The sequence below is a fragment of the Belonocnema kinseyi genome, chromosome 5, assembly GCF_010883055.1.
Source record: "Belonocnema kinseyi isolate 2016_QV_RU_SX_M_011 chromosome 5, B_treatae_v1, whole genome shotgun sequence".
In the NCBI taxonomy this organism is placed as follows: Eukaryota; Metazoa; Arthropoda; class Insecta; order Hymenoptera; family Cynipidae; genus Belonocnema; species Belonocnema kinseyi.
The window spans coordinates 77,772,987-77,798,019 of record NC_046661.1 but is presented as its reverse complement, the minus strand read 5'-3'; the positions used below and the strand labels follow the sequence as shown (position 1 = coordinate 77,798,019).

Here is a 25,033-nt window from a genome sequence, read left to right as displayed (position 1 = left end):
AAATCAGAAAACGTTTTTATTTAATTTCATATCACAAATTGAAAAAAAAACTTGAGCACGCTCTCGAAAAACATTCCATGTTTTCCAGGTTTTTTAAAACTATTCCTAATCTTATATTAATTTCTCACTCATTTTATTCCAAAACTATGACTCTATATATTTTCAACATTATAAACAATTTTTGGTGCTTCCTCTAACCTATTATGAATTATTTGCGTGATTAAAGTCCCGTGTTACTCACTTCAAGAATTTTTATATCAGTACCGGACTTGAAAAGTTACAAAAAAACAAAAAATGCAATTTTTTTATTAAACAAAATAATTTTCTTACGCTCATTTAAAAAAAAAAAACACTTATCGAGCGATTTTTGAAAAAAGTGCTTTTAAGCCGACTTTGCGATGCCTCAACTTATAAAAAAAATATTTTAAACAACTTTAGAAATTTTGATCGCAGTCTTGCACCCAAACTTGATGCAATTAGTCAAAAGCTGGTAAAATGGCGCCTGTTTGGCCCCGAGATCCAATCCAGTGTCATGATGTTCCTGCTCCTCGTCCCGGAATTTCTGGATTGTTTCTAGCAATTCCTTGTCGACGGTCTCCTTATTTTCCATGAGAGATCTGAGTTGGTCGTTGTAGTGTTCGACAATGACATCCTCGACGGCGACAGTGCAAGCCATCGCAGCTTTTGGACCCAACAAAGCTGTTCCGGCTCCCAAAACGAAACCGGCAACGTTCCAGATTGGCAGAAGGGCAGTTGGTCGAACTCGGTGCTTTACAATTAGCTCCTCAAATTTGGCCCTGTGCTTTTTTTCCTGCTCCCACATATGGCGAATTGTCGGCCCGACTGAAGAGTTGCCTGGAAACATTCGTTTATTCAAACTAGAGATTTTCAATTTTCAACTAAAAAAAGTAACTTTCAAACAAAAAAATCGAATAGCTAAAATTTTAGTTAAAAGAATTAATATTTTTAACCAAAAAAAATTATTAAACACATTAGATAAGTTTTGAAGGAAAAAAACTGAACTTTGATTTGAAATTGTGAATCTACAATAAAAAATTACTTTTAACCGAATACAATATATTTGTTTTTACCAAACAAGACGATTTTTCAACAAAATACATGAATTTTCAACTAAAAAAAAAAATGTCAACCAAAAATGGAATATTTATATTTTTATCAAAGAAAATTAATTTTCAATCAAAAACAAATATATTTCAAGAAAAAAGATACATTTTTAACCTAATAGATGATTTATCAACTGAAAAGATTAATTTGAACTCAAATGATGCATTTTGTCTACAAAAAAATGATTTTGTGACAAATTGGTTAAACTTCTAACCAAAAAGATAAATTTTCCATTAAAAAAACAACACATTTTCGATGAAAATTATAAATCTTTACCCCGATAACTAAATTTTTTAACAAATAGTTGCATTTCTGACCATAAAGATGAATTTCAAACAAAGAAGATTATTTTTCTATCTAAAAGACGAATTTTCAACAAAATAAATCAATTTTGAGCCACAGAAATAAATTTTGTAACGAAAATGCTTAATCTTTCACCGAAATATTATTATTAGTATCTCAAAATCTTGAAACATCCACATATTGTATTTTCATTTAAGAAAATTAATTTCCAATGAAAAACAAATGATTTTAAAACAAAGGTCAAATAGTAGATTTCTTTAATAAAAAAAATTAATTTTCAACCGATAATGAAGAATTTGCCAAGGAAGTAGTTAAATTTTAAATTTAAAAATATAAATTTAAAAAAAAATGGTCTACTAAATCTTCAAGAAAAAAGATTAATTTTTAACCCAATAGATGATTTATCAACTGAAAAGATTAATTTTGAACTAAAATTATGAATTTTTACTACGCAAAAATTAATTTGTAACAAATTGGTTAAACTTCTAACCAAAAAGACCAATTTTTTATCAAAAAAGACAAATCTCTAACAAAATGTATGAATTTCCAACCAGAAAGATAAATTTTCTACTAAAAAAAAAATACAACCAAAAACACATTTTCTATGCAAATTGAAAATCTTTACCCCGAAAACTGAATTTTTAACCAACTAGATGAATTTCCAACCAAGAAGATTATTTTTCTATCTAAAATACGAATTTTCAACAAAATACATGAATTTTTAATTTAAAAAAAAAATACATTTTCAACCAAAAATGGAATATTAGTAGTTTCATTTAAGAAAATTAATTTTGAATGAAAAACAAATAATATTCTACTAAAATAATGAATCTTCAACCAAAAAGATTAATTTCCTACCAAGAAAGTAGAATTTTCAACTGAAAGTTAGGCAAATTTTATATTTTAAACCAAAGGTGAAATAGACCATTTCTTTAATAAAAAATTAATTTTCAATCGATACTTGAAGATATAAATTTTAAAAAAGATGGTCTACTAAATCTTCAAGAAAAAAAGATGAATTTGTAGCCCGATCGATGATTTATCGACTAAAAAGATTAATTTTGAACTAAAATTATGAATTTTTACTACAAACAAATTAATTTGTAACAAATTGGTTAAACTTCTAACCAAAAAGATAAATTTTCTACTGAAAAAACAAGACATTTTCTATGAAAATTATAAATCTTTACCCCAATAACTGATTTTTTAACCAAATAGTTGAATTTCTAAGCATAAAGATGAATTTTAACAAAATAAATCAATGTTCAATCACAGAAATACATTTGTAAAGAAAATGATTAATCTTTCACCGAAAGATTCACATTCATTTTTGATAATTTTGTAAATCTTTTTAAAAAATTATTCAAAATTAAAATTTTCAACTTTCTTAGAAAATATTTTTTATTCTTCTGGAGCCTTCCAAACTGTTTGAAAAGCTTCTCAATTTTTTATTCAAAATCTACTAAAATCTATATTTTGTTTCAAAATAGGCCGTAGACTATTTGCACCGAAATTTTGGTACGAAAAGCCGGATATTGTAGGTACGCGTTAAGCATATGTTTAAATTATTTGAAATCATAAAAAATTGTTAATCAATTTTTGAATTTTTTGAAAACTTCTGAATACCTGCAGTTAACTGGAATTTTTACTAAAAATAAGAGGTGTTCAATTATTATTTTTGCATCAAAATTCAACAATTTGACTTACAAATTAAATGTTTTTAAATGGAACAATTAAAGTTTTAACGTTCGAAGTTTAGTTTTTGTGTTTTGTTTTAAACATTTAATTTATAATTACTGATTTTAAAATCACAGTCAGATATTTTTAGATATTACGTAATTTTTCTTTTTCTTAATTAAAATCTTTTTAATTGAATGGTTTAAAAATTGAATATTTTAGACTAAAACAATATTTGCAATTTAATAAAAGCCTTCAATTGTGAATATAATATTTCAAAGTTATTTAAAATTTAAAAAAATGGTTTGCCAAGTTCGAATTGGGCGTTTACATTTGTTTAACTAATAAGACTTTCCAATTAAAACAGTTTTTACTTTTTAAATTTTAAAGTTCTAATTTGTACGTGTTTAAGTCTTTAAAAATGTAGTTTAAAATTCTTTACATTAAAATGTAAGTTTTAAAATTAAAAATCTAAAATGGAAAATTTTTAAAGTGAAATATTTTCGAATTATTGAATGATATTGTAATTGAAAAAGATAACAATTCAACTAATTATTTAAAAAAACGGTTATAATTAAAGTTAGATGATTTTTTTTCCTGCAAATTTGTAAAATTCCCGGTTAAAAAATAATTTATGTCATTTCCCAGTTTTCTCGGTCTCATAGAATTCCCGGTCATTTCCCGGCTTTCCCGATCACCCTGATTTTGAAAAATAATATAAAATGGAACATATACAATTATTTCTCTGACTGTATAGTGTATAGAAAGAATATATTAACCATTTTTTAATTTTATAAACAAACTGAATTGGTATAAACAATTATTTTTTCCCAACATTATTTAAAAAATCGTATTTTATGAATTAAAAATAATATTAAATGATTTTCAGTAATAAATTCTGCTTAAAGATATATGTCATTAATTCTACAAATAATTATTGTTTTTTTTCTTCTTCAAATTTCCTACAAATGGAGTATGAACCGATTACGAATAAAAATTGTTTGATCAATGACATGAGGTTTTAAACAGAATTTACTAATCGAAATCATTCAATATCATGTTAAATTCTAAAAATATAGAGACAATTAAAAAATGGTTAATATAATTAAAAAACTGTTTGAGCAAATAAAAATGGTTCAATTTTTAGAAATTTGGAAAATAAATAATAATTAATTATTGAAATAATGACATGTTTTTTAAAAATTTAATACCCAAAACAATCACCAACTGTTACATTTTTTTCAGAAAATACGGTTATTTTGAAAATTTGTTGAGAATAATTCATTATTTTCATGAGTTATATTTATTTAAACAATTAAAATTGTTTAAAAAGTAGGTAAAGGGGTAAAGGTTGGTTAAAAATATAAGTTATTAGTGTAGTTTTATTTTGTACATACTCCTCTTAAATCCTTTAAAAAATTTGGCACATTTCGATCAAATCTTGAAGTATGAGTTTAATTTTTAGAAAATCGAAAATTTTCCCACGTTATTTAAATGTAATTTGGAAGTGCCCGGTGATACGTGTTAATATTTTAATTTCGAAAAAAATTACAGATTTTCGTTTTCCAGAAATGAAAAGTTTTCATATATTTAAATAATAATTCAAACAAATTTGTATTTTATCAAATTCAATTTAAACCGCTTCAAATTCCTAAATTTTTAAGTAGAAATATTTAATTTTCATCAAATTAGATGAATTTTAAACTAAGTACTTGAATTTTCAACGAAAAAAAATAATAATTTTCTACCAAAAAGAGGATTTTTCAACAAAATACAAGAAATCTGAAACAGGGAATTAAATTGTTGAGTGAAAAGGGTCAGTTTTGAACTAAAAATAGAAGTTTAATTTTTAGTTTCAAAAAATCAATTTTCCACAACAACAAATTTCAACCAAAAGGATGAATTTTCAACCAATAAAATAAATTTCTACTAAAAAAAAAAACGAATTTTCAACTTAAAAAAAAAGAAATGATCCAAAAAAAATTTAATAGTTTAATTTACAGTTCAAAAAATTAATGTTCAACCAAAGAAATTAATCTTCAACTAAATTAATAGAATATTTCATTGGAAGAGTTACATTTTCAGTTAAGAAAAGAAAATAATTTTCAGTCGAAAAAAAACTAATTATCAAAAAATAGTTTTATTTTCAGATAAAGTGGTCAACTTTCAACTAAAAAAGACAAATTGTTAATAAAATAGTCGATTTTTGAACTAAAAAATACACATTTTTAACCAAAACTGAAATAGTTCATCTTTTAGTTAAAAAATAAATAATTTCCAACTGAACGATCAGCCTGTAACTGAAATACTGGACATTTTAAGCAAAAAAACGAATTTTCAGCATAGAAAATTCATTTCAACTAAAGGGAAAAAACTAAAAATTGACGAATTTTCTACTACAAAAAAAATCAACAAAAAAAAGTTAAATTTTTAGTTAAAACAAATAATTTTCAACCAAAGAAATGAATTTTCATCTGAAACAATGGAATATTCAACTGAAAGAGTTACATTTTCAGTTTAAAAAAATATATTTAAACAAAATGCAACAAAATAGTTGAAGTTTCAACTGGAATAGTTAAATTTTTAGTAAGTAAAAAATTATTTACAACCAAAGAAAACACGCAAAAACATTATTTTTTGCAAAAGAATATAACTTTCAACAAAGTAATTAAATTTTAATTTAAAAAAAGATGAAACCTGAACAAGGAATGTAGTACTCGCAGAGTTTTTCTCTGGTAGTTGATATTTCAACCAAAAAAGATTTTAATTTGTAATCAACACCAGTTTAATTCAACCAAAAGAAGCAGACTTTTCAAGAATATTGATTTTGAACTGAAAAGAAGAATTGCAACCAAAAACAGAATAGTTACATTTTGAGTTAAAAAGTTTAATTTTAAACGAAAAAAAAAGACTTTCAACACTTAAATGCGAACTAAGTAATAGAAACGGATACCAGATTTAAGTATTTTAGTATTAAAGTTCATTCTTTTCGGTTGAAAAGTCTACTATTAAATTTTTGGTTGAGAATTAATATTTTTTAGTTTGAGATATCACTTAGTTCAAAATTTAATTATTTTGTTGAAAATTCAATTGTTTTATTGAAAATTCAAAAACTAAATTGACATTTTTTTCTTGACTAACAAATTTTTTGCAATTAATCTATTCTGTTGAACCTTAATGTTTTTTGTTAAAAAGAGTATCTATTTCTGTAGAAATTTCACCTTTTTTCGTTCAAAATGCAAGTTTAAAATATTTAGTTGAAAATTTCTGTAATTTGTTGAAAAATAACCTCTTTTGTAGTAAATTCGTCCTTTTGTCTTGAAAATTCAACAATTTGGTAGAAAATTTTACTATTTTGTAGACAATATTTCTAATGAATTTAGTTTTTAATGAAAAAACATTCCATTTTTAGTTAATAACTAATATTTTTCAGTTTCAAAATTCAACTATTTGGTTGAAAATTGATATAATTTAGTGTTTCTAGGTAAAAGATTAATCTCCTTGGGAGAAAAATTCGTCTTTTCTGGTAGAAAATTAAACTATTTGGTAAGAAATTTATCTATTTTGTTGAGAATTCATACATTTTGGTAGAAAATTAATATTCATTGTTGAAAGCTTATATTTTTGATTGAAAATTGAACTATTTGATTGAAAATTCAACTGTACTGTCGACAGCTAATCTGTTTTTGTTAGGGATTCAACTATTTCGTGAGAAATTCGCCCTCTTTTGGTTTAATTCATCTGTTTTTTATTTCAAATAAAAATTATTTGATTGTTAAAAGTTTAACTACTTTGTTAATCCATAAGAAACATATTATTATAGCCAATTAGAAAGGTTCAAAATTATTTTCAAATTAAAAAAAAAATAATCTTTTTATAAGAAATTGTATAGTTTCTAAGTAATATTAAATTATTTTTTTTACATTGGATATAATTAGTTCATTGAGAATACATTAAAGACAATATAAAAAAAACGATAAAACAGAAAATTGGTTTAAATACTAATTTTTATATGTTTTAAATCATTTTAATAATCAAGAAGATTTCCTCTGCCAAAAATACCTTAATTAATTATTAAATTGTGATAAGTATTTTTAATTTAAATTGGAAACAACACTCTTCAATGCTCCCGAACACAGATTTTCGAAACGAAATCTCCTGAAATTCTTTGAAATCTTTCAAAATAACTTAAAATCTTTCAAATCCCTTGAAATAAAATTTAATTTATTACCTAAAGTTCTCTAGAAACTCCTTAAAATCCTATAAAACACCTTGGAATTTCCAAATAATAAAATTTTCAAATAAAAAAATTCTGGAATTGGAAATTTCCCGAATAATAAAATTTCCGAACAGTTTATAATATTACCGCACTAGACAAATTCCGAATTTAAACAATTAAATTTATTTAGAAACATTATTTATTTATTAAAAAATACAATAATAAAATATTATTAATGTTTAAAGTTTCCAAAATGAGTGTTCGAATTAAAAAAAAAAAAACTGAACAAAATTTTCAGCCACAAATATATTATTTTAAATTCAAACAATAATTTTAGAAACTTTAAACATTAAAAATAATTTCTTTTAAATAAATTGTTTAAATTCGGGAATTTCCTGGTTCGGATATTTCATAATTCGGCAATTTTCTGCCGAGAATTTTATTATTCGGCAATTTTCCAATTCGGTAATATTATCAACTTTTCGGGAATTTTATTATTCGAGAACTTTCCAATTATGGAATTTTTCAATTTGGGAATTTCATAATTCGAAAAAAGGTTAAAATACTTGTATAACTTGAATAAGAAATCGTAAAAAAAAGCTTTAAAAAAATGTCAAATCGGAAAATAATTAACACTTTTTAAAGGTATTGAGCTCCTTTTTAAGTTAAGTCTCCATAGTATTAAGTATTACAAAAATTGATTAAATTGTGATAAATTTTATTATTTTTTTTTTAATTTCGTAAGTATTTACACAAGTTTGTTATTTTTCGAATTTTTTCACCAAGTCCGTCCCTTGGATACAATCTGGCGAAAAAATGTTGAAGATATCTTAATAATTGAAAAAAAATTATTATACAATCTTAGCTTTATAATGCGCCTAATAACTTCCAAAATATTAGTTATTTCTTAACTTATTTTAGTTTTTCAAAAACATCGTAATCTGATGTTTTCTGCAAAATCTTGTTATAATTTAACATTTTTCCATCGTTCTAAAAATAAAGGCGCTTTAGAAACTGTTCAAAAGACACTTTAAAATAGTTGAATTTTCAAGCCAAGAAGACGAATTTTTTATAAGATAGTTAAATTTTCAACCAAGGAAGATGAACATTCAATTCAAAAGGTCAAATTTTGAACAAAAAAGATTGAATTTTCGACCACAAAAGATAACCCTCTAAGTAAATAGTTGAATTTTCAACTAAAAAGTTTCATTTACAATCTAACAGATGAAGTTTTAAGCAATTGTGACAAATTCCCAAAAAATTAGTTGAATGTTAAACCTACAGAGAAGAATTTGCAAAGAAAAGACAGAATTTTCAACAACAAATAATTGGATTTTCTTATTGAGTTCTATTATTTCAGTTCACATTTAAACCAAAAAATGGAAAAAAGGGAAAGTGTCTGAAGCCTGGATTTTTTCTTTAAAAAAGTAAAAATACCAATTTTGAACGAAAAAAGTTTTTAACCTTATTTGAAATGTTTGAAATAGCCTTTTTAAAAAAATTAAAATACCAATTTTTGACAAAAAACATTGACGTGATAAAAAATTTTTCAAATTTGCAAATTTCAGTAATTTAAAAAAATATATGATTCGATTTTTATCTAATGATTTTTTTTTTTTTAATACAAATTTTAGGTGATACATACCAACATAACCTAAAGTTGTTCAAAATTGTTAATATTTTTTTTAATATAATTTTTTTTAGTAAAAATAACAATCTCCAGCAAAACAAACTACCATAATCCAAAATCATTAAAAGATTCTAAATATTGCTCAAACTATGATTTTTGTTCAAAAATATCTATTGTCGATGTAAAACAACATCATAACCTAACATTATTTTTAAAAAATGATGAATCTTCTTTGAAATCTAATGATTTTTCAATAAAAATGTCAATTTCCGACACAGACACTAACACAATCCGAAATTATTCAACATTGTGAATTTTATTAATTAAAACAAACAACATTTTTATTTAAGAATACAAATTTCAGGTGAAGCAAAACAACATAACCTAAAGTTGGTGCAAATATTAAATATTCTTTGAAATCTAATATGTTATTAAAATCTTAAATTTTATTGATTAATTATAATTATTTTTGTTTTAACGACTAATTTCTGGTGAAAAAATGCTATAACATAACCTAAAATTGTTCAAAAACTATGACTCTTTAAAATTTACTGATTTTTGTTCGAAAATGTCAATTTCTGACAAGAAACGCTAACAAAACCGAAAAACGTAAATTGTAAAAAAAAAGAATCTTTAAAATCAAATATTTTTTTATATTAAAAACCCCTGTTTTCTGCGTGAAATGCTAACATAACCTAAATTTGTTAAATTTGGGAATCTTGATGATTTTTTTAATGCTGATTTCCGGTAAAAAAAACGAATGATACTTAATTTTCTGAAGAAATTTTAGTCTTCTTCGAAATCTTATGATTTTATATTAAAATTCTTATTTATAAATACTTAATTTCAGCCTTTTTAAGCGAGAAAAAAATTACTGTACATTTCCCGGTTCGCAAAAATTTTTCACATTCATTAAATGTAGACAAAATTGACCTCTTATAGCCGCAATTTTTTGCATTTGAACTTTTCATTGAAAAAATTGAAATTAAATGTCGTTAAACTTCAAACATTCAAATTTTCAACTTTTATAAATCGAAAAGTTTAAATATTTATGGTTAACAAATAGAAGTCCACGCCATCATTTTCAATGCTCTAGTTTTGCATGATTAATTATTCAATTGTTATTTATCTAAATTGAACACTTTCCCTTCAAAATTAAACAATTAAAATTGTCAATTTTAAAGTTTAAATTAACATTCTTAAATTTTAACGAATCGAAGCTATTTCAAACAATTCAGTTTCAAATTGTACAGTTTTTAATATTTGATTGATAACTATTTTTAAAAATTGAATATTTTAGACTGAAATAATATTTAAATAGGATTTGAAAATGAATAAAAGCGGTTAATTGTGAATCCATTAATTTAAACTTATTTTTAAATTGAAAATGGTTTAGAGTTTTAGTAGGAAATTTATATTTTTTCACTACTAAGGGTTTCGAATTGAAACAGTATAATTTTTAATATTAAAACATGTAAGTTGTTAAATTTTTAACAAATTCACTAGTGTCTCGTAAAATAAATTATAGTGAAATTCTTAATGCGCGAAATACAGTTCAATTTTAAAAACCAAGAATTATATTTATGCTTACAATTGATTAATTAAAAATGTTTTTCTTGTAAAAAAATTTCAATTTCAAACGCTTTTAATTTCTAAATTGCAATTGTTTGTAAAAAATTTTAAATACTTGTCAAAGTTGGTAAAAGCGTCTGAATTCCAGCAAAAAGTTATGGTTCCTAGTACAATTATTTTTGTATTTTTTCTTCTTCAATTTTTAATGTTTTATCAAAATGCAAGAAAATTAGAAAAATAATTCTACCAGGAACTACAAGTTTTATCTAGATTTCGAATATAAAAATATAAAATATAAATATATATATATAAATTTTACAAATAATTACAATTTGCATATTATTGTATTTTAATGTTTAAAATACACTTTCACAGCGGTCTTTTGAATTTTTTTTTAATTTTGCGAAATCTTTTGAATCCTTTTGAAAACTTGATGAAATCTTAGTGAAATCATTAAAAAAAAGTTTAAATTTTTTGAAATCCTTGAAATCTGTGAGAATTTTGAACACTTTCGGAAATCTTTCCACTATATGTAAAATCTTTGGAAATTTTTTAAAATCTTTTAAAATCTTTCTGAAGCTTTTGCAAAATCTTTGCGAAATAATCATATTGATGTAATAACAGTAGTTTTTGCACCAAATACAGGCTTCGCTTTCGTCATAATCCAGACTTAAAAAATGTTTGCGAACTCTTCGAAATCTTTTGAAATCTTAATGATGTATTTGAATTTTTTTTAATTTTTGCGAAATATTCGGAACCGTTATCATTTTTCTGAAGTATTTCGAATAATTAGTCAGTCTTAAATTTTTTAAATCTATTTGAAAGCTTTGAAAAATTTGCGAAATCTTTTGAAAACTGTCTGAAATCTTTAAAAATTTTCTAAAATCTTCAAAATTGTTCGAAATCTTTTGAAATCTTAATGATATTTTTGAATTTTTTACGAAATCTTTGAAATTATTGTGAAACATTTAAAATTGTTTTGAAATGATTTCGAAATTTTAGAAATATTTGCCAAATTTTTTGAAATGTTTGCGAAATTTTGATATCTTTTGGAATCTTTTGAAATTTTTCTAAAATCTTTATTGCAAAATTTTTGAAATATTTCTGAAACTTCTGCAAAATCTATGAAAATCTTTTAAAAACTTTCTGAAATCTTAAAAATCTGTTAAAATATTCTGAAATGTTTACGAAATCTTTTGAAATCCTTAAAAACCTTTGTGATATATTTGGAATCTTTGTAATTTTTGCAACAACTTCAAAATTATTATGAAATCTTTTGTCAAACCTTTAAAATTAGTTGAAAATTGTGCAATCTTTAGAAAACCTTTTCAAACCATTTAAAATAATTGAAAAATGTTCAAAATCTTTGCGATATATTTTGAAGAAAAATGTTGAATATTTGAAATTGTTGTAAATTATTTCAAATAGTTAGTCAAATGATATTTTTTTTAATCTTTAAAACATTTGCGATTTCTTAGAAAACCCTTTATCTTTTGAAATTTTTGCGAAATGTTGGAAATTATCGTGAAACCTTTGAAAAATTTTAAAAAATTTTAATCTTTTTGAAATTGTTGAAATATTTCTGAAACTTCTACGAAATGCTTTGAAAAAAAATTTCTGAAATATTTGGTCAAATCTTTTATTTTTTTAACTCGTTTCTAAATCTTTGAAACATTTACGAAATATTTTTCAATTCTTTAAAATTTTGATCAAATTTTTGTGAAATCTTAATGAAATTTTTTTAATGCTTTGTGAAATTATTGTGAAATCTTTTGAGAACTTTCCGAGACCTTTAAAAACTGTCTCAAATCTTTAAAAAAAATTAATCTTTTCTAAATCTTCCAAAAATTTGAAAAATCTATGGAAATGTTTGCGAAAATGTTTGAAATCCTTTAAAATCTTTTGAATCATTTATAATCTTTGCAAAACCTTGAAAATCTTTGGAATCTTTTGAATTTTTTTTTTAATCTTCGAAATATTTTAAATTATATTGAAATCTTATTTCAAATCTCTGAAATGTCAAAGCAAAATTCGACATCTTTGCAAAATTTCTGAAATTTTTGCAACATTTTTTTTTAATATTTGCGAAATGTATTGAAATGATTTAAAAATCTTTCTGACATTTTTTCCTTTTTTTTTGAAATATTTGTGGAATATTCATACTTATAAGTATCTTTGAATTTAAAAAAATCTTTTTCTCAATCGTTCTGAAACTTTTGCGAAATCTTGTGAAACATTTACGAAATTTGTGGAAATCTTTGTGAAATCTATGAATCTTTTGAAATCCTTTAAAACCATCGGAAATCTGTTGAAATCTTTGGATTCTTGAATATTTTTGAAATTATTGTGCAATTTTTGAAATCTTTTGTCAAGTATTTAAAATTAAAAAAATTGAAATTTTTTCAGAATGTTTTAAAAGTTTCTCAAAATTTTGCGAAATCTTTCTGAAACTTTTACAAAATATAATTTGAAATTGATTATTTATTAATAAATAAATTTATTATTATTAATATTATCATCAATTTATTTTTAAATTTAATTTAAAAGTGTTTCAAAGCTTGACAGGATCCTCATTTCATTGCAACCGATTTTTAATTTCATATTGAACAATTTAAGAGAATTCGAAATTTAAACTGGAAGTTGAAAGCATTCTAAATAGAAAATTTGGACTATTTTCTGAATTTGTTTGTTTACCTAAAACCGCCATTTGTCCAGCGTAAATCCTATCAGCTCCCAATTCGCCAGCATGATCAACTCTGACGATCGAATCAATAAGATTACTCGCTTTTGTATTTGCTGTTGCTGCTGAATTTTGTGTTGCATCAGTACTCGCCAAACGAGTCAAAGTTCTTTGACCGAGTCGCAACATTTTGTTCCTTATTCCTTATTCTGAAAAATAAGAATAAATTAGGAATAAAATTTAATTGGACGTCGATTAATAATTGTTTAATCATTTTTGCCTTTCAGGAATCTGTTCGGATAAATGTTTGAATGGAGGAAAATGCGTGCAAAAGGACAATTGTGAATGTCCTAAGGGTTATTATGGACTCCACTGTGAATTTTGTAAGTATGGAAATCATATTTGAATTTAAAAAATAAAAATGCATTCCATTTTTTTAACACAAAACAAAAATAAGGTCAGAAAAAGGAAAAGGTTTAAAAAGTAAAATATAAAATGGACTTGCCATTTTCAATGGGTTTTGATTAAAAAAATATTATACCATGGATGGGAAATAGGAAAAACGAGGTACAAATATGACAAAAAGAAATGGAAAACGACCAAATTTTTGAACAAGAGATTTGGTTAGAGGGTTCGGTTTTTTGGGGATTGAATTTCGATGGGATATAAATATTAAAACTAATTTTAAAATATTAATAAATAAAAAAAAATCAATTCTCTAATTTAAAATATTCGAAACGTAATAAATATTTATTCTTGAAGATTTAGAATGAAATCAAAAGTTTCACGATAATTCTAACTTGAAAATATATGAATTTTGAAAATTTCAAATTTATTCTTTTCAAACAATTAACACTTTAATAATAAGCTCAAAATAACTCAATCTTTAACTCGAATTATAAAAACGACCAAAAAAGGCCCATTGATTATTGCAACCAATTTTTTTACGGTTTCAATGGAAATTTTATTTAGAAATTATCCATACCATTATTTTTAGTAAGTAATTTTTTGAATTAAACAATTTCCAAATAATACTCAACAAATTTGTAATAAATAGCAGTGTAACGAATCATTCAAAGAATAGAATATGTTTTTAAAAATTAAACTTTAACGACAATTAAGACTTTTGTCTAAAACGGAAGAAATCTAAAAATATAAAAATAATTATATTTAACTAAAAATTATTACTTTAACTATTTTTTTATTATTCACGTTGATAAAATATGTTACAATAATCAATTAAACTTTTTTGAGAATTTTATAAATCAACCTAATGATTAATAAATTTTTAACTTGGCTGTGCACCAAGAACATGCTTAAACTGAAACATCTAGAGATTTAAAAAAAACGAGTTAAGAAAGTTTAATAACATAAAATTAGAAATGTCTAAAAATTCGATTTTAAAGAGCCCAAGATTTTAAAGGACTATAAATTGGAAGATTTCCAAATGAGCCATTTTCAGCTTTAAAATCATTACAATTCTAACAACTGTATAATTTCTTAAGATTCGTCAAGTTATAAACCCAGAGAAAATATTAAAATTTTATTGGAAAGCATACAAAAATTGATAGTACACGAAATTTCTTAATAATGTTCTTGAAATGATGCCTATCTTCTTTAAAACATTTACAGAATAAATTGAAATTTTAATTTAAAGACAGTAAAAACATTGTCATTATTTTGTTTTCGGGACCAACTTTCTTAAATTGTTTAAAACTGAAGTAAATTCAATACCCAATCGTTTGATTTTTAACCAAGAAAGATTTTTCAGTCAAGAAGGAAAAAATTTCAACCATATTGTGGCATTTTTAAGCCAAAAATACGAAATTGGTAAAAAGAGGTTTAATTTTTAAACCGAAAATATGAATTTTCAACAAAAAAGTTCATTTTCAACAAATAATTGAATTATATACTAAAATTAATCAACTATCAATACAAAAAGACGAATTTACAACAAAAGCAGATTCATTTTTAAATAAAAAGTTGCATTTTTAACAAAAAAGACTAAATTTCTATCAAGAGATGAGTCATCAAACGAAAAAGATGACTTTTCAACAAAAGAGTTTAATCTTCTACCAATAAAAATTTCCCAATCCTGACAGAAAAAAAATTTCAACCGGATTTTTTAATTTGCGAGCGAAACATACGAATTTTCTACAGAAAATTGGAATTTTCAACCCGAAAATATGAACTTGAACAGAAAAAATCAGTTTTTAACCAAATAGTTGAATTTTCAGACAAAATATATCTGAACATTCAAACCTAAAGGAGGAATTTACAACCAAAAAAGATTTTTCTATCCTGAAAGAAAATAAATGTGAAGCACATTCTTGAATTTTTAATCGAAAAAGACAAATTTTCTACGAGACTGAAATTTTCAACACGAAAATATGAATTTTCAACAAAAAAGCTACTTTTTAATCAAATAGTTGAATTTTATAACAAAAATAGTTTATTTTTCAAACCAAAAATATGATTTAAAAAAAAGCAGTCGAATTTCCAAACAAAAAGGATGAACTTTCAATTTATTTCATGTTTTCATAAAAATAAAATATTAATTTTAAATCAGCAACAGTCCAAATGCATTTAAAAAAGATGAATTTCCAACAAAATAGTTTATTTTGCAAACAAACTATTGAATTTACAAGTCAAAAAGAGGAATTTTCCACAAAACAGTTGATTTTTCAACCCAAATATATGCATAATTTTCAACAAAAATGTTCATTTTCAACCAAATAATGGGATTTTCGAATAAAATAGTTAAATTTTTAACACAAAAAGAAGGATTTTCAAAAAACTAGTTCAATCCCCAACAAAAACAGATAAATTTTTTAATAAATAGTTGTATCATTAACAAAACAAAAAAATTAATTTTCTAACAAGAGATGAGTTTTTAAACGAAAAACACGAATTTTCAAGAAAAAAGTTGAAGTTTCAACCAAAAAAGATTTTCGAGTCCCGAAAGAACAAAAATGTCAAACACACTCTTGAATTTTCAAGCAAAAAACACGAATTTTCAACAAAACATTGGAATTTACAACCTGAAAATATGAATTTGCAACACAAAATTTAGTTTTCAACCAAATAGTTGAATTTTCTATCAAAATAGTTGAATATTTAACCCGAAAAGAGGAATTGGTAACAAAACAGTTGAATTTTCAATCAAAAAGATTACTTTAAAAAAAATTAATTCTCAGCCAAGTCAAGATTTTTCAGCCTTGAAAAAAAATGTCAACCACATTGTTGAATTTGTAAAGAAAAAGATGGATTTTCCACAAAACACTGAAATTTTCAAGCCGATAAAAGGAACTTGAAACGAAAAAATTAGTTTGAAACTAAGAATTTGAATTTTCTATCATATTAAAATTTTCAAACCAAAAAATGAATTTCCAACAAAACAATTAAATTATCAACCAAAAAAGATTTTTGACTATCGAAAAAACAAAAATATCCACCATATTCTTGAATCTTCAAGCAAAAAAACACGAATTTTCAATAAAACACTGGATTTTTCAATTTGCAACAAAAAATTTAGTTATCAACCAAATTGTTGAATTTTCTATCAAAATAGTTGAATATTTAACCTAAAAGGAGGAATTTGTAACAAAAAAAGTTGAATTTTCAATCAAAAAGATTACTTTTTAAAAAATTAAATTAATTCTCAGCCAAGTCAACATTTTTCAACCTTGAAAAAAAATGTCAACCACATTGTTGAATTTGTAAAGAAAAAGATGGATTTTCTACATTACACTGAAATTTTCAACCCGAAAAAAGGAATTTGAAACGTAAAAATTAGTTTTAAACCAAGAAGTTGAATTTTCTCCAAAGTTAAATTTGCAACAAAAAAGTTGGATTTCAATCAAAAAATTTGAATTTTCTACCGAGTTTGTCAAATTATTGAACCAAATAGTAGAATTTTTTAACAAAATATTAGAACTCTGGAGTAAAACTATAATAACAGACTTTTCAATTAAAAATAATTACCTTTCAACGAAAAATAGTCTGTGAAAAGCGATAAAATTTGAAGTCTTTGAATAATCTAGAATTTGAAAAGTGTTTAAATATTTTCAATGCCACCAAGTACTAAATAAATTAAGAACAATGTTCTCTGTTTCAGCAAAGTGTGTAATTCCCTGCCTAAATGGAGGAAAATGTAAAGGTAACAACGTCTGTCGATGTCCCACAGGTTTTAAGGGCGATCATTGTGAAATTGGAAGACGTTCGCCACAACGTTCTGCCTGCACAAGGGCTTGCAGAAATGGAACTTGTCAGCAAGACAATACCTGTTTGTGTGAGCCAGGATGGTTCGGAAAATTATGCAACAAGAATAAACCTTGGGCTTGAAAAACGCTTCGGATTATTGAATTGCTTTCGACCGACTGGGAAGAAAAAGAAAATGCAACGAAAACAGAAAGAAGATAGAAAAAGAGAAACAAAGAAATAAGACTCAAAAAGTGAAATTGTGAATGCAGAAAATACTCTTTTATGTATATAAGTATCCTGTTACTTATTAAGTTTTGGTCTTTCAAGAATTTTGGCTCGTGTTGTTAATTTTTAGGGACTTTTTTAAAAATATTTTCTCGACTGAGAAACGAAAATTGTATAGTGAGAGAAATTGTCTAGATATTTTGTTATTTATAAACCATCTGTACGATTGTTACATTTGGCGAACGTGATTTTTATTAGTATTTTGAAATTTTTGTTTTTTTGTTTGTTTGAGAGGGAAAAGTGGAAATGAAGAAAATTCGTAGTCCAATCGGTCGGTACCGCGGAACAAAATGCGAATGTGTTGGGTTTTGTGAATAATCCCACCCCAGATGTGATATGTAAAGTTGCTTTACACCATTTTATACTATAATTATTATTATTGATATTCTTTTATATTGTTAGTTTTATTTTAATGATTGTATAAAAGGAATACAAGTATTTTTCTTGTAATATAAAATGCAGAGTGGTTTGTTTTTTATTTATACCCGTCGCGTCGAAATTCAAAAGGATTGTAAAATAATAATTTAATTGACAAATATAGTCATTTTTATACAAAATTTTGATAATAAATTGTCTTTTAATAATTTCAGCCGTTCAACAATTTTTTTTAATAGTTTCAAGATAGTGTCATACAATTTTTCAGGTATTAAAAATGAACTTCCATATTTATTTACTATGGTATTCATTAATTTATAAATTTTTAAAACTCCTATTTCTTTATCGCAGGATTCACAGTCTTTCCCCTTCTTCTCATATTTTTCCACTTAATATCAAACTAAATTAATATAACCGAATAAGAAAATCCAAATATTTTTGTCAAAAGTTCATATTATTAAAAAATGTTCTTACTGGTTTCAAGCTTGAATTACTCTGTTGAAAATTCAAATTTTTTGTTAAAAAATCGTATTTTTTGGTTCAAAATTCAACTGCTTTATTAAAAAGTCATACTTCTTAGTTGAAAATTCAACAATTCGATTGAAATTTTGTTCTTTCTTGTCTAAATAATTTTTTTAATTGAAAATTCAAATATTTTGATAAACATTCGTCTTTTTGATCAAAAGTTCATATCTTTCTCTAGAAATTTCACCTTTTTTTGGGTAAAAATACGTAAAAATATTAAACAGAATGTAGATTTTTGAAGATTTCGAACAAAAAATTTAAACACTTCTTAAGAATTTTGGAAACTTTCAAGAAAATAATAAAATTTTCTTATGATTCCTAGGAACATTATAATTTTTTATTTAAAAAATTAATTTTTAAAGAAAACTTCAAAAGCTTTGTAAACATTAAAAAATATATAAGATTAAGAATTAATATATAATTCGGGTCAATTTAAAAGAGGTTTACAAATAACTATTCCATGTTTTCTTAAAAATGGATCTTCTTTAGTTTAAAATTCTATTTTTTTTTTGGTCCAAAATTCGTCTTTTTGGTTGAATTTTTTTTTCTTTGTAGAAAATTCATCTTTTTGGTGAAGAATTCAATTACTTGGTTCAAAATGATTTATGTTGTTGATCATTCATACTCTCGGATCTATTAAGTAAACAATTTAACTATTTGGTTAAAAATTAACATTTTTCTTTATTTCAAAAAATTGCATACAAAGTATATTTTTAAGATTTTGAAATACAATTTTGAAGTTTTTGAAGGAGTTGAAAGGTTCGTAATATTTCTTAAGATTCCTCGGAAAGTCTTTAATGATTTTTTGTCTTTAAAATTAATTTCAACATTTTTAGTTTGTAATTTTAATTCTAAGATAATGTTTAAAAATATTTCGAAACCATTTTTCACTATAAATAACAATTAAAACATTATTAGTTTGAAACGACTTAAGAAAATTAAATTTCTAAAAACAACAAATTTATTAATTCAATCTCCAATTTAAAGCATTGAAAATCATAGTGCATATTTATATTTTTTACCCAGAAATCTTTAAACTGTTTAATATCTAAACATTAGAAATTAAAATTTCTGGCTAAAAATTAATCTGTTTCGATTTATCTATTTTGCAGAAGATTTGAAGTTTCGTCTCGAAAATTCAACAATTCGGTAGAAAATTAAAGTACTTGGCTGAAAATTTATGTAATTATTTGAAAATTCGTCTATTTTGGTAGAAAAACAATTTTTTTAGTTAAAAATGCAGTATTTTGTGGAAAATTCAACTTTGTTTGTCAAATCCAACTGTTTTTTAAATATCTGTTTATTAAAATATCTTTTATTTGAAAATTGAACTACTTTTTTAGAAGTTTATTTTTTTTCAAGATTAATCATTTTAGTTGAAAGTTCTTTTTTTTTGTCAGAGTAATTTTTTAAATTGAAAATTTAACTATTTTTCGACAATTTAACTATTTTTCGACAATTCAACTGATTTCTTGTAAATGTACTGTTTTTTAAATTCATATTATTTGATTGAAAATTCAACTGTTCGTATAATTCAACAATTTCGAGTAAATTTCAGCTATTTAATACAAAAATAAACTGTTATGTAAAAAAATGTTTTTTTTTTGTTTTTCATTAAAAATTAATTCTCTACCATAAAAATTTAACTACTCTATTCTTGATAAGAATCGTTTTTGTTTAAAAACGCGACTATTCAGTTAAAAAAATTGCTAAAAAATTATTTTTTTGTTTGTTGAAAATTACTCTTCTTGTTTCAAAATTTAATTATTTGTTTACAAATTTATGAATTTGTTGAAAAATTGCCTTTTTTGGTAGAAAAAAAATTTTTAGTAAAAAATCACTTAGTTTGTTGAAACGCTATTTTTATCGGTTAAATCCAAATGATTATTTTTTAACAAAATTTTTGTTTCAAATGTAAACTATTATACTCTTTGTTAAAATCCATTATTTTAGGTTGAAAATTAAACTCCTTGGTTGGAATTTATTTGAACGACTTTTTTAAAAGTTAATTTTTTTGTTAGAAGATACATCATTTTAGTTAAAAAATCGTCTTGTTGTTGTGAAAAGTAATATTTTGACTAAAAATTGAACTATTTTCTTGAACATTCAACTATATTGTACAAAAAAAATTCAACTATATTGTACAAAATTAAAATATCTTAAAGGAAATTAGTTTCTTTATTGAAAATTAATTCTCCTGAATGAAAATTTAACCGCTCGATTTTATACAAACTAAATTTTCATAAAATCCTTAGATAAAAATTGATATAATTTGTTTAAAAAAATCGAATTTCACAGCAGAAAATTAATCTTCTCGGTTGAAAATTCAACTGTATTTGCTTACAATTTTTTGTATATATTTGCTTGAAAATTCACCATTTGGGTTGAAAATTCCACTATTTGGTAAAACATTTAACATTTTTTTACAGATTTCTTTTCTTTATTATCAAATTTAATTGCTTATCCATAATTAAATTTCTTTTCATTCAATGTGAAACATTGCCCTTTTTAAAAACTTTACCCAATCTAAAATTGTCTGATTTCAAACGGTTTCAATTCTAAATGATTTATTATTCTTTCAAACATATTTTTTAATCTAATATAGGGCGACCACTTTAATTGAGGAAAAAAATTCCCAGTCATTTCCCAGGTTGCAAAAGATTAAAACGGTCATTGAAATAAAAAAAAAACACCCCGATCAAGAATTTGTACTTATAATATGAAGATTTTAACATTTTTAAATTGAACAATAAATTAAATTAAATTGAATCAATAAATATGTAGTTTTTAGAAATTTAATTTTCTGAAGTCGTTTCAAACTAATGATTTTTTAATTGTTATTTATACATAAAAAATGGTTTTGAAATATTTTGAAACATTCTCTTAGAATTAATTTTTCAAATAAAGAGGTTTAATAAAAAATGACTTCAAATATCACCATGAAATTTAAGGATTTAAACATTCTGTTAAAAAATTAATTTTTTTTTTAATATTTAAATTTATAATAAATATTTAAAAATTCTCTTAAAATTATTTTCTTCAAATAAAAATTACTTTTAATTTTCCTAGGAATATCAACATTTGTTTTGAAATATTTTTAAATATTCTGTTAAAATTAATTTTAAACACAAAAAGTTATCAAAGATTTTCCTAGGAATCTTAAGAAACATTACGAACCTTTAAATTCCTTCAAAAACTTCAAAATTGTATTTTAAAATCTTAAAAATATATTTTGTATCAAATTTTTTGAAATCAAGAAAAATGTTAATATTAAACCAAATAGTTAAATTGCCAACCTAATAGATCCGAGAATATGAATGATCAAGAAGATTAATTATTTTGACTCGAATTGTATCTAAATTTTTTATTTTATATATTTTTTAATGTTTACACAGCTTTTAAAGAAGTTTGCTTCAAAAATGAATTTTTTAAATAAAAAATGATTTACAATTTACCTGGGAATTATAAGGAAAATTTATTATTTTCTTGAAATTTTCCAAAATTCTTTAAAAAGTGTTTAGTACTTGTTCAAATGAGATGAATTTTCAATCAAATAGTTGAATTATCAATTGAAGAAGATATATTTTTTATAAAATACGGAATAGTAAGTTCAAAAGATAAATATTCGACAACAAAAGAAGGATTTTCAATAAAATTACTTAAATTTTTAACAAAAGTAATGCATTCTCAAATACAATGATGAGTCATCAATTGAAAACTAAATGTTTAACTATAAAGATTAATTCGTACCATAAAAAAACAAATTTTCAACAAAATTAGTTAAATTTTCAAGATGGGAAATGAATTGTCAAACAAAAATGTGAGTTTTTCACCAACAAGATAAACATTCAACCACAAATGTCCAAATTTCAATAAAATACATAACTTTTCCACCAAATAGTTGAATTTTCCACTAAAGAAGAAAATTTTTCAACTAAACAAGTAGTTAGATTTTCAGTTAAAAAAAAAAATAAGTTTCAACAAAATAGTTAAATTTTTAATAAAAGAAATTCATTTTAACCTAAAATGATGAATCACCATTGAAAAAAATAATTGTAAACCAACAGTTGAAGTTTTGAACAAAAATATAAATTTTTAACAATATAAAAGAATTTTCAACTCAATTGTAAAGTTTTCACTCCAAGAAATGAATTTTCAACCCAAAAGACGATTTTTCACCAGAATAAGTAAATTTATAACTCAAAAAAGATCAATTTTCAACCCAAAATGAAATAATTATATTCAGTTAAAAAAATTATTCATAACTATAAAAAATAAAGTTTCAACCAAATAGTTGAATTTTCAACCATAAAAATAAATTGCCAACCAAACATGGAGTAGTTAAATTTGCAGTTAAAAAAACTTATCATTGGCAGAAAATTTTTTTTTTTAAGAGTAACATTTTTAACGAAGGAAATTATTTTTCAACTACAATAATGAATTTTTATTTAAAAACTAAATTTAGAACCAAACATTGGAATTCTCGGCAAAAAATGAATTTTCAAATTCAAAGATTAATTCTCCACTGAAAAAGTCGAATTTTTAACAAAATGCATGGATTTCGAAAAAATTAATTTTTGACCAAAAACATTAATTTTAGACTACAAATTTTCTATACAAAAATACGAATTTTAAGAAAATATATGAATTTTCAATGAAAAAAGATAAAATATTAACAAGAAATGGAACACATATTTTTTGCTATAAAAAACTCATTTTTTATTTTTGAAAACACTTTTTTTTTAAATAGTCAAATTTATAAAAAAAAATTAATGTTGATCATAATATAGGAATTTTAATAAAAAAGATAAGTTTTCAACCTAAAATGGAAGTTAAATTTTTAGTTACGAAATTAATTATCGATAAAAAGAAAAGAATTTTGGAAAATATAGATCCATTTTTCAACCAAAAATATGATTTTGTACTGAAATGACGAATTTTCAAAAACAAAAAAACATGTGATCCAAATAGTTCCAAAAAGATCCATTTTTCACTCAAAAATATTAATTTTTACTAAAATGACGAATTTTTAACAATACAATTAAATTTTTAGTTACAAAATGAAATTTCAACCAATTAAAAACGAATTTTTAACAACATAGTTCGATTTTTATAAAAAAAATAGGGTTTCGAATTTTCAACAGATGAATCATCAAATAAAAAAATTAATTTTTAACCAATTAGTTCCAATTTCAACAACATAGCCGAATTTTCAAAGAATAATGTAACAGTTAATATTTCAACCTTTTCAACTTTTCAATCAAGCAGTGTTATTTTTAGTCAAAACAAGATACAATTTCGACCACAACAAATGATTTATTTAACCAAAAACAAAATATTTTTATCAAGTTTTCATTCACTAAAAAAAAAAATTTGCAGTCAAAACGTGGAATTTCCATGCCGAAAGTACAACATTGTCGACTTTTGTGCAAAATAGTCCAACTTCATGCCCGTCTCTAAGTTAATTAATACATAAAAATAAAAAAAGATAATAAAATTAAAAAAAAAAAACATAATTTTTTCAAAGTCAACATTTCAATTTAAATAATTGAGTACAACTACTAGTACAATAAGTTAATTATTTTCAATAATTTTCAGAACTTCCAATTTTTTCAGACAATACGAGGTTTTTCTTTATTTTTAAATAATAGTAAAATTCCAAACATTTTAAGTTTTTGAAATAGAACAAAAAAATTTATTATTTTTAATGTTATGAAATAAAAATGCGGCGAACGTGATCGCGCTCGTGCATTTTTTGTCTTCTAATTATAAAAGAAAAAAAAATAATAATAAAAGATACCTAACCTTTAAAAGAAAGGCCGGGCTTTAAATATATACATTTAACAGTTTAAATTCAGGGATTGACGCCCTACGCGAAATAAAATGCGTACCACTGGAATCGATTTCCCATAGCTCCCAAATAAATAAAGAAAGTATATCGTAACCGGAACCACCCCCAATCAATCGATACCCTTACACCCCTTTCACCCTCCCGCACCCAAACAAATCAATAAACGTCTCAAACCTCTCAAAATGCAAGATTCCAATATAACGATATTACATAATAAAATGCTTGGCACTTTTTCTATTCTTCTATCAACATTTCGAAAACACTCAATTCCAAACAATACAAAATATTATCATTATCAATTACCTCGAAATAATGAAACGTCATGATGCAACTTCTAGTTCAGTTGGCCCCAGTAGAGGTTAGGTCCTGGTCACGTGTTTGATGGACCAATCAGAGACTATGACGATCGCCGCCATGACGCTACGCCCCAGCCAATCAGCTTATTCCACTCTCTTCTACATCTCTATGGCGTTCGTCAATCCTCGCTCGCTGCTCTCGACCAGGACATTTCTGACGAAACCGGTAAGTCTTTTCTCGACTTTTCTACTCCCTCGACTCCTGGTGCGTCCTCCAATAAAATCTCAGTCC

General features: G+C 23.8%; 3 protein-coding genes across 8 annotated transcripts in view; 2 read left to right on the top strand and 1 right to left on the bottom strand.

The window, feature by feature from the left end:
- Positions 1-18,168, top strand: part of LOC117172300 (protein shifted) — a 72,779-nt gene extending 54,611 nt beyond the window's left edge. For all 3 annotated transcript variants that reach the window (XM_033360068.1, XM_033360067.1, XM_033360065.1), the window contains 2 exons: positions 13,494-13,589; positions 17,324-18,168. In XM_033360068.1, coding sequence (XP_033215959.1) covers positions 13,494-13,589; positions 17,324-17,550 — 323 coding nt within the window. In that variant the 3' untranslated portion in view covers positions 17,551-18,168. The remainder of the gene's footprint in view (positions 1-13,493; positions 13,590-17,323) is intronic.
- Positions 1-24,867, bottom strand: LOC117172301 (5-demethoxyubiquinone hydroxylase, mitochondrial). 2 transcript variants are annotated; one of them, XM_033360070.1, is made up of 3 exons: positions 24,620-24,730; positions 13,221-13,415; positions 1-855 (listed from the first exon to the last, which is right to left on the bottom strand). In XM_033360070.1, exons 2-3 carry the CDS (start codon positions 13,393-13,395, stop codon positions 425-427), a joined length of 606 nt encoding a protein of 201 aa, XP_033215961.1. In that variant the 5' UTR covers positions 13,396-13,415; positions 24,620-24,730; the 3' UTR covers positions 1-424. The 2 variants fall into 2 exon arrangements, with proteins under 2 accessions (XP_033215961.1, XP_033215960.1); XM_033360069.1 differs by lacking the exon at positions 24,620-24,730 and adding an exon at positions 24,749-24,867 and having other exon boundaries at positions 29-855.
- The window catches only part of LOC117172298 (DNA-binding protein Ewg), a 45,549-nt gene continuing 45,383 nt past the window's right edge, over positions 24,868-25,033 (top strand). For all 3 annotated transcript variants that reach the window (XM_033360063.1, XM_033360064.1, XM_033360061.1), the window contains exon 1: positions 24,868-24,967. The gene's annotated coding sequence lies outside the window, so the exon portion shown is untranslated. The remainder of the gene's footprint in view (positions 24,968-25,033) is intronic.

Bases quoted from the DNA above. Each gene is read 5' to 3' on its own strand.
- LOC117172301 (XM_033360069.1), bottom strand. From the start codon at position 13,395: ATGTTGCGACTCGGTCAAAGAACTTTGACTCGTTTGGCGAGTACTGAT. The intron at 856-13,220 runs GTAAACAAACAA...GAATGTTTCCAG, and splicing joins TGGACAAATGGCGGTTTTAG to GCAACTCTTCAGTCGGGCCG.